Genomic DNA, 9,085 nt, shown 5'->3' with positions numbered 1-9,085 from the left:
ATTAGAATTGGCAGTGATTTCTTGGATATAACACCAAAGCATAGGCAATAGACAAATTGGAGTTCATCAAAATAAAAACTTTTGTGCATCAAAGGAGACTATCAACAGAGTGAAGAGGACGCCAATAGGATGTGAGAAAGTATTTGCAAATCATATATGATAAAGGATTGATATTCAAAATGTATAAAGAACTGCTGTAACTCAACAACAATAAAACACCCACCTCCAAAAAAACAACCCAATTGAAAAACAAGGCTTGAATAGACACTTCTCCAAAGAAAATAATACAATGGCAAATAAGCACATGGAAAGATGCTCAACATCACTAATCATTAGGGATATGCAATCAAAACTACAATGAGATACTACTCCACACCCATTAGGATGGCTAGTATAAAAAGCAAAATCAAAACAGAAAACAACAAGTCTTAGAGAGGATGTGGAGAAATTGGAAAGCTTGTGCATTGCTGATGGGCATGTAAATTGGTACAGCCACTGTGGAAGACTGTATGGTAGTTCCTTAAAGATTAAACATCAAATTACCATATGATTTAGCAATTCCACTTCTAGGCATATACCCGAAAGAATTGGTAGCAGGGACTTGAACAGCTCTTTGTACCCCAATGATCATAGCAGCATTCTTTATTACACCCAAAAGGAAGAAGCAATTCAAATGCCCATTTAAGAACGGATAGGTACACAAAATGTGGTATATGCATAGAATGGAATATTAATCAGGATTAAAAAGGAATGAAATTTTGATAAATGCCACAACGTGAACAAACCTTGAAAACACTATGCTAAGTGAAATGAGCCAGACACAGGACAAATATTATATGGTTCAATGCATTTGAGATACCTAGAATAGTCAGATTTATAAAGAAGGAAAGTAGAAGGGTGGTTACCAGGGGTTGGGGGCAGGTGGGAATGGGGAGTTATTGTTTAATGAGTACAGAGTTTCAGTTTGGGATGATGAAAAATTTCTGAAGATGAATAGTGCTGGTGGTTGCACAATGATGTGAGTGTGCTTTATGCCACTGAATTGTACACTTAAAATGGTTATAATGGTAAATTTTATGTTATGTATATTTTACTACAATTTAAAGCATCTTCCATGAGCAACAAGAAAAGAAGGGAATCAGTATGAATTTTTTCAATATTAATTTCTTGATTTCAGTAATGCTACTGTGGGTTAGGACTCCACACTCTCACTGCCAAGAGCCCAGGTTCAATCCCTGGTTGGGGAAGTAAGATCTCACCAGCCGCACAGTGCAGCACACACACACACACACACACACAAAATCTACTGTGGTTGTAAGAAAACATTAAAATCGGATAACTCCTCGTGGTTGAAAGGGAATTAAAAAGCATTTAAAACAGAGTTTATTTTAACTTACTTATAGTCCTCTTACTTTCTAAGAAGGGAATAATTAATATAATTAATGTCTTAAAATTTTTTTTACATTTCCCTTCTTGGGCTTTCTTCCTCTTTCTCCCTTTATTCATTCCATTCTGACTATCTTACACCACCAAAGCTTACATACAAGAATGGATAATATTTCAAGGTCCTCTTTAATCTTGGGAATTGGTGCTCTGGGCACAGTTGTGCTGTAGGCAAAGCTTGTCGGTTGATTTCCTTCACCCAACCTTCCTTGTGTATTGCCCTGCTTGCAGCTAGCAGCTATGGTTTCCAGGGACACCAGCTTCAGGTTGATGATATGGTGGGAGATGGACAAAACTTGGGGCCCTGACGATATTGTTGAGCTGCTGAACTAACCATTCCTAAATTCCGTGCTACCCTAGGACTTCCTATCATGTGAGCTAATAGATTTCCACATTGTTTATCCATTGCTATGATGTTTTGGCTACTTTCAGTCTAATGTATGCTAACTGATTCAGATCCATTTTTGGCCAAGTGATTGGGGTGAATTCTGATCAAGCTTTGGAGATGAGTAGCTTACTGGGTAGAAGGTGGGGAAAAGTAATCCGGGTGAGGAAAAGATGTGAGCAAACTCAGAGATTGGATGTGATTGGATGACTTGGATGAGATTGGATGTGATTGGATTACTTAACGTGATTGGATGACTTGGATGAGATGGAGTAAAGGACAACTGGGGTCAGGTAATAAGAGAGGAAGTAGGTAGGCTGGGGCCAGTTTCTTGAAAAAGGTAGAATTTTTCCCTGTGGGCAGTGGAGCAATATCAAAGGTTTTTATTCAGGGAAATGACTTGATCAGATCAGTCTTTGAGTACAAACGTAGTCGCCACTCCTTTCTAAGATTCTAGCAATGAGAGTGCAAGTAAGAAAACAAGCAGTAGAAGAACTAATGTAAGTGAATATAGTGTTATACTTCCCTATAACCTTACACAGGCAATATACTAACACACAGATATACACACATATGGAGAGTATATGTATACAGTTATATAAATATATATAACTGTGTGTGTATCATGTGTGCATTTATATAGACAGAGAATGCAGCTTTGGATTATCCTATATATTTAATTCAGTTCCGTGTTGGTTGGTTGCTTACCTCATGGTAAGAATCTGTAAGCTGGTGCTGTCGTTATTTTGACAAGCATCTTCCTGATTCCACAATGGAAAAGCACTGATTTTCTGAGCTGTGAGTTCTGAATTCTGATGCCACTTCTATTATTAACTGTTTGAAATTAGAATTGAACCTTAGTTTACCTTACATAAAATGAGTGATCTAGGTTAGATGACCTCCAGGTCTGAAATATGTTAAACACCACATCACTTCGTTGTGCTGTAGTGACTTGCTTTCCTCCCTCCCTCCCTCCCTCCCTTCTTCTTGGCGGGGGGCATTTTCCATTAGGAATTTCTTTGAGACTCTGAATAAAGTCCTAAACAGTCACCTCGGAAAAAGTCACATATACTCTGTGTCAGCTAGAAATGTGTATTGAACTACAAATAAAAGAACACCCAATGGTGGTGCCATAATCAAATGTGGGTTTATTTTACTCCCATTACAAGAAGTCTCAAGGTAAAGGGTTGCTGGCATTGTGTGATGGTTAATTTTATGTCAACTTGACTGGGCTAAGGGATGCCCAGATAGCTGGTAAAACATTATTTCTAGGTGTGTCTGTGAGGGTATTTCCGGGAGAGATTAGGATTTGGGTCAGTATACTGAGTAGAGAAGACCATCCAATCTGTTGAGGGCCTGAATAGAACAAAAAGGAGAAGGAAGGATGAACTCCCTCTTCCTTCTGCCCTCAGACATCAGCATTCCTGGCTCTCAGGCCTCTGGACTCAGACTGAATTATTCCACCAGCTTTTCTGATGCTCTAGCTTGCAGATAATGGGACTTCTCAATTTCTATAATCACATGAGCCAATTCCTATAATAAATCTCCTCATCTATATCTATATAGATCCTATGGGTTCTGTTTCTCTGGAGAGCCCTGACTAATAAACATTGATTCAGGGGCTTGACCACATCAAGGCCAGCATTTCTGAAACTGTGACATTTCCCTCGTACTTGTCAGCTCTTGAGTGTAACATGTCTGAAATAAGAGGGAATTGTGGCACCAGGGCAGCTGCTCCCTTTCATTAGGAAGGCAAGAATTTTTCCAGAACCATCTCCTCTCTCCCCATCAGCATTCCTCCACTGAATGTTTCAATGTCCGGAGAGTGTCAAGAGACCAGTTCAGCATCAAAATCAAACGGGAAAGAAAAAAAAAAAAAAGTCCGCCTGCCAGAGATTTGTGAACTCAATTTTGCATACAATTTAGGGAATTAAAAAATCTTCTAAAGCCCATTGTAGCCAGCTTCAGAATCCCTGATTTAAGAAGTGGGTCACACTATCTCTGAACCTCAGCTTTCAGATCCTCACTCCTCAAAGAAAAACTGAAGAGATATCTCACTCTCTAGTTTGAAGAAGCAATGTGTTTAAAGGCCAGAGAATCAAATAAGATAATGTATTATGAAGTGTTTTGTAAACTGTAAAGCTCTGCTTCATTTGAAAGCATAGTTCTATTGTGAGAATTTTCTTTGTTACCCGTAGATCATACACCTTGATTTCCACGTGCACCTCGTGTGTATGTGCGTGTGTGTGTGTGTGAGTGTATAAATAAAATAATAAATGTAGGACAAAAGGAAAAACACAAGCAAACCATTGCCAGGAAAACAGAAAATATTTTATTACTTTCCAGATTGAGAAATGATGCACTTATTTTAGTAGAAATCTATGACTCTCCTCAAGGAGCCCACTTTAGCATTCACAGCCCCCCAGTCATGGTAGCGCCTGTGGTCCCCCGGCCTCAGCAGATACTGCCTTCCCCGGTAGCTGGGCAACTCATAGAGGACCCAGGAGCCCTCCAGCACGTTGAGAGAGTAAATCTCATTGAAGTGGAAGCGGTCCTGAAGAGAGGAGCAGTCCTCAGTGATCTCTATCATCTGGCCTCTGTAATCTTCCCTCTCGTAAAGTCTGATCCTGTGAGGGCCAGCCTGGCCCATCCGGAGGTGGAAAGAGGAGAAAAGCAAACCATGAAATGATTCCAACACATTCATGCCATTCAGTTTGGTGAGGACCAGCTCAAGCCATTTTCAAATATATGGTAAAAATGAATTATTTCTGAATCTTTGTATACTCTTCATTTTCAAAGGTGGAGATTCAGTACCTTTCCAAGATCATAAAGTGTGACTAAAAATTAAGAAGGAAATCTCACTCTTTAATATATTCAGATATTTCCCAGGATGAACTGTTAATCACGCTGAGGACACTGTACCATAGAGAAACCCAAATCTTTAACAGCTTATTACTATTTTTGCCATTTTGAAGAATTATTTAAAATTTTCAAGCATGTGTCTTTGAACAGTAAAGTCCGTTTATGAAATGAATTACTCTACATTGAGTTTAAAATAAATCTTGGAAAAATCACCAAGGGCTTAGATGCTTTTGTTTCTGTGGAAAGCAAAGTGAAACATCTGAAATCTCTCAGTTACATACTTGATTTTCATTTAGTAATTTATGAATAGAATGAGGAAAAATGGGAAAGAAAAATGAGTAAGCCCAAGGACTAATTTTTAAAAAACCTTAGTGTTTTAAGACACCTATGAATTATATGTAGCCTGTGTATAAAATCTCTGCATTGCTCTCTACTGAGAAAAAGTACTTTTATTTGTACAGGTGGGGAAAACCAAAACATGCAATTGGGAGGCAAAAAGGAGAAAGAGTCTTACAAGAATGAACCCTTGTAAAATTTTCCTTTTCAACTCCTGTCAGCTCAGAAACTAACTAGCACCTAATTATTCTTCTGTTGGATATTAGTGTTTTTTCTACAACTCCATTGTAAATGATTCCAGGTCAGGACCTCTATTTTATACATGCCCGGGGCAGCGGATACATTCTTACTCAATAAATATTTGTTGATTAACTGGTACCTGGGCAACAATTTACTTCTGTTCAAGGCAAATTATATTTAACTAATATACCATAGCTTACCTTTTCCCCAAACTCTCAATTATTCTAAATGATCACTACTCCAAACGTTTAACCTTTGCTTGAAACTATCCATTCTGGGTCCAAAGTGAACCAGAATGATATGGAACTGGACTCACGTGGGGGATGAGGCGGCAGGAGCGGACGGAGTCGTTGAGGCCCATCCACTGCTGGTAGTCGGGGTAGTCGCCGCGCCGCAGGAAGTACTGGCAGCCCAGGTAGTTGGGCTGCTCATAGATCATCCAGCTGCCGCTGTCCACACGCACTGAGTTGCAGCGGCCCAAGTAAGGCTGCAGGTTGGCGTGGTCGCTGCTGCACTCGTAGCAGCGGCCCTGGAAGCCCCGGTCCTCGTAGAAGGTGATCTGCAGGGAAGGGAAGGACAGGGCTCAGAGGCCTGGCCTCCAGCCCGGCTGCGGGCCCCTCCCGCCGGCGCGGGGCTCACCTTCCCCATGGCTGCTGGATGCGGGGATGCGAGTTCAGTGCGGTGGGGCGGGCGCGCGGGTCTATATAGCAGGAGGGCTGCTGCGTTGGCAGGAACGACACAAAAGGGGCCCCTGGATGAGGAGGGGATTTTCGTGTACTGTTTTTTCTCTTTGCTGTCAGAGTCCATGGGGCTCATTGTGGGTTTTGGTCCCATTCTCTCTGGAGTTTCTATCTCTAGCTGATGCTATTGAGACAGTTTGGAAAAAAAAAAAAAAGTAATTTGGGACATTGTCTATTTAATAATAGAAGTAGAACTTCAGCCATTTCATATATAGTCCACTCTTTTATTTGTATGGGTTAGGGAAAAACAAAACAAAAAAAAAGCGGTGGAGCAAAAAAGTCAGAGTCTTAATACGGCAAATATAAATTGATCTGTAAGAAGTATGTGCCATAATATTGAATACTAATGGTTAATAAGAAGGAAATGACCTGTACTGAATACTGAAAATTTCAAATTAGTCTTTTAAGAGAGCTTCCTCATTAAAGGGTGCAAGAAATTGGAATGTTTTACCAAGAAGGTTCACAAAATTTCAAACTTTCAGGGTGGTAAAAAAGAAAAAAAAAACAGTAAACGCAGATCTTTAGTGTTTGGTTTGATTTTGTTGCAGTCATACGTGGAAGTAGACTGAAGATTGGAGGTTTTATCTTGGTTACTTGTAATTCAAAAGGGAGAATAGTTTTAAGATGATTAATCTCAGAAAGAAGAACGAAAAGGGAAATTTCTAAAAGCTTATGGAAATAAGAAAAAGTAATACTTTTAAAATACAAAATCAGATTACCTCTTAGGTTATTTATAAAAGAAAACCAAATTCCTAAGAAACGCATTTCTGGCAGGATCTAGATACACGTTTGTTCTATGGGGAACAAGAGTACACAAAGCTTTTGACTTAGAGGAAATTAATTGCACGAACACAAAGAGGAGCTGTAGCTGGAATGGTGTAGCGAGAGGGAGGAATAAACATCTAGAAGCTTGGACTCTAGGAAGACTTCAGAAAGTATTTATCAGCCTGGAAGAGGATAGTCTGATGGACTGGAAAGAGCGCTGGAGGGGAAGATGACCTATGCCTTTAGCCTCTTTGATGTTCAAAGAATTAGTCACAGTCCTATGTTGACTCATTGAAATACTTTGTCTTTCCTTTGGGTCATAAATCTTTGTAAGTTGATGTTTATCAATTAGACACCAACTATGTATAATATGGTGTTTCAGTTCTTGTTATCCAGTATATAAAGGCATGTATTTGCAGAGTTACTTATGTTAGCCTAGTGGAATATATGCAGCCAGAATCTAAAGAATAAAAATCATTTTAATTAAAAATGAAAAAAAAAGAATGAAAAATAATAATAAATTTTAAAAAAACCATCATTTTGCTCAGAGCTGTTTCTGTGGGGAGTGTGTTCATGGGTGAAAACAGTAGAACATGAGAACCCTAATGCAGAGTCCCAGAGAGCGTCTAGAGGAGCAGCATGGGGGTGCCAGTGGGGACCACCACTTCAGCTGACATGCAGCTACAGCCGAAATTTAGGATCCAACTGGAGGACCAAAACAAGGGCACTTTGGGCTTGGCTTTTTCATTAACCGGGAAGAGGGAAGGCTTTATTTCAGCCTGGAGACAGAAATCGGGAAAACCCCCTACTCTTCTCATAGAATTGAAATGTGAATGCTGTGGGCCAAAATGTGGCTTAATTTCAGTGCTCTACAGAAAATTCTGGGAGTGACAAATGTGTATAAAACCTAAGTCCCAAATTGTACTTAGTGTGCTAAGTGAACGTAGGTTGAGACCTGACACTCCTTGCACCTGTGGCACAGAAGCAGCGCTCTACACCAGTTGCCTGGAATGAATGATGGCAACTGTCTTTGCAGGGAGAACAAGAGAGAAGAAACACCCTGTTGTCCTGAGCTCTGGTCCAGGAAGTAACCCTTTGTCACTCTATAAATATTCACATGGTTTCAAACAAAAGTGAAGAAAAAAGAGACTAGTTCAGGTTCAGATTTTGCTGCACGCAGGGTTAATGATTTGTGTAGCTAGTGTAAATAGTCTACAAAATGAAGTGTATAAGAAATACCACTTTCCTTATTTTCTGTAACTCAGAATATTTTATGAATCTAAGTCTCATTCCACTGGGATGGAGAGAAAATTTAACTTTACTCATTGTTGGGATTTCCTCTCCTCACTTACCCAGGCTCTATGGTTGGGTTTCGAGGGATTACATGGTACCAAGGCGTTTCATGGTGGGGGAGGATTCACTGGAAACTACTGTGATGTCCATTGTTGGTGGATCTCCCCAGTTTTCACACCAATGTGGAAATAAGAACAGCCTTGAGGGCTGTGGACTTGGAGATGTATTTCGCTTGGCTGACACAGTGTTTAGATGTTTTTGGTAATGCTTTAGGTTGGTTCATTCTTTCCACAGTTCACCATACTACCCATTACTCCTTGTCATCTTTTTTTTTTTACATCTTTATTGGAGTATAATTGCTTTACAATGGTGTGTTAGTTTCTGCTTTATAACAAAGTGAATCAGCTATACATAAACATATGTTCCCATATCTCTTCCCTCTTGCGTCTCCCTCCCTCCCACCCTCCCTATCCCACCCCTCCAGGCGGTCACAAAGAACCAAGCTGATCTCCCTGTGCTATGCGGCTGCTTCCCACTAGCTATCTACCTTACGTTTGGTAGTGTATATATGTCCATGCCTCTCTCTCGCTTTGTCACAGCTTACCCTTCCCCCTCCCCATATCCTCAAGTCCATTCTCTAGTAGGTCTGTCTTACCCCTAGGTTCTTCATGACATTTTTTTTTCTTAAATTCCATATATATGTGTTAGCATACGCTATTTGTCTTTCTCTTTCTGACTTACTTCACTCTGTATGACAGACTCTAGGTCTATCCACCTCATTACAAATAGCTCAATTTCGTTTCTTTTTATGGCTGAGTAATATTCCATTGTATATATGTGCCACATCTTCTTTATCCATTCATCTGATGATGAACACTTAGGTTGTTTCCATCTCCGGGCTATTATAAATAGAGCTGCAATGAACATTTTGGTACATGACTCTTTTTGAATTATGGTTTTCTCAGAGTATATGCCCAGTAGTGGGATTGCTGGGTCATAAGGTAGTTCTATTTGTAGTTTT

At 39.9% G+C, this 9,085-nt stretch overlaps 1 protein-coding gene across 1 annotated transcript; it reads right to left on the bottom strand.

Moving 5' to 3' along the window:
* Positions 1-3,905: 3,905 nt before the first annotated feature.
* LOC111172075 (gamma-crystallin D) lies at positions 3,906-6,082 on the bottom strand. Its single transcript, XM_089915912.1, has 3 exons — positions 5,906-6,082; positions 5,583-5,831; positions 3,906-4,469 (listed from the first exon to the last, which is right to left on the bottom strand). The coding sequence occupies exons 1-3, from the start codon at positions 6,080-6,082 to the stop codon at positions 4,197-4,199; spliced, it is 699 nt and encodes a 232-aa protein (XP_089772038.1). The 3' UTR covers positions 3,906-4,196.
* Between the last annotated feature and the right edge of the window lie 3,003 nt (positions 6,083-9,085).

The sequence above is a fragment of the Delphinapterus leucas genome, chromosome 8 (genome assembly GCF_059928025.1).
Source record: "Delphinapterus leucas isolate spDelLeu-1000000601 "Yukka" chromosome 8, BTC_Dleu_Yukka2, whole genome shotgun sequence".
NCBI lineage: Eukaryota > Metazoa > Chordata > Mammalia > Artiodactyla > Monodontidae > Delphinapterus > Delphinapterus leucas.
Note: the sequence above shows the minus strand (reverse complement) of the source record. Positions and strands in the feature narration are given on the sequence as shown.

Coding starts and splice junctions, on each gene's coding strand:
- LOC111172075 (XM_089915912.1), bottom strand. CDS start 6,082: ATGAGCCCCATGGACTCTGACAGCAAAGAGAAAAAACAGTACACGAAA. Junction 5,832..5,905: donor ATCCAGCAGCCATGGGGAAG/GTGAGCCCCGCG, acceptor TCCTTCCCTTCC/CTGCAGATCACCTTCTACGA. Junction 4,470..5,582: donor CCTGCCGCCTCATCCCCCAC/GTGAGTCCAGTT, acceptor CGGATGGGCCAG/GCTGGCCCTCACAGGATCAG.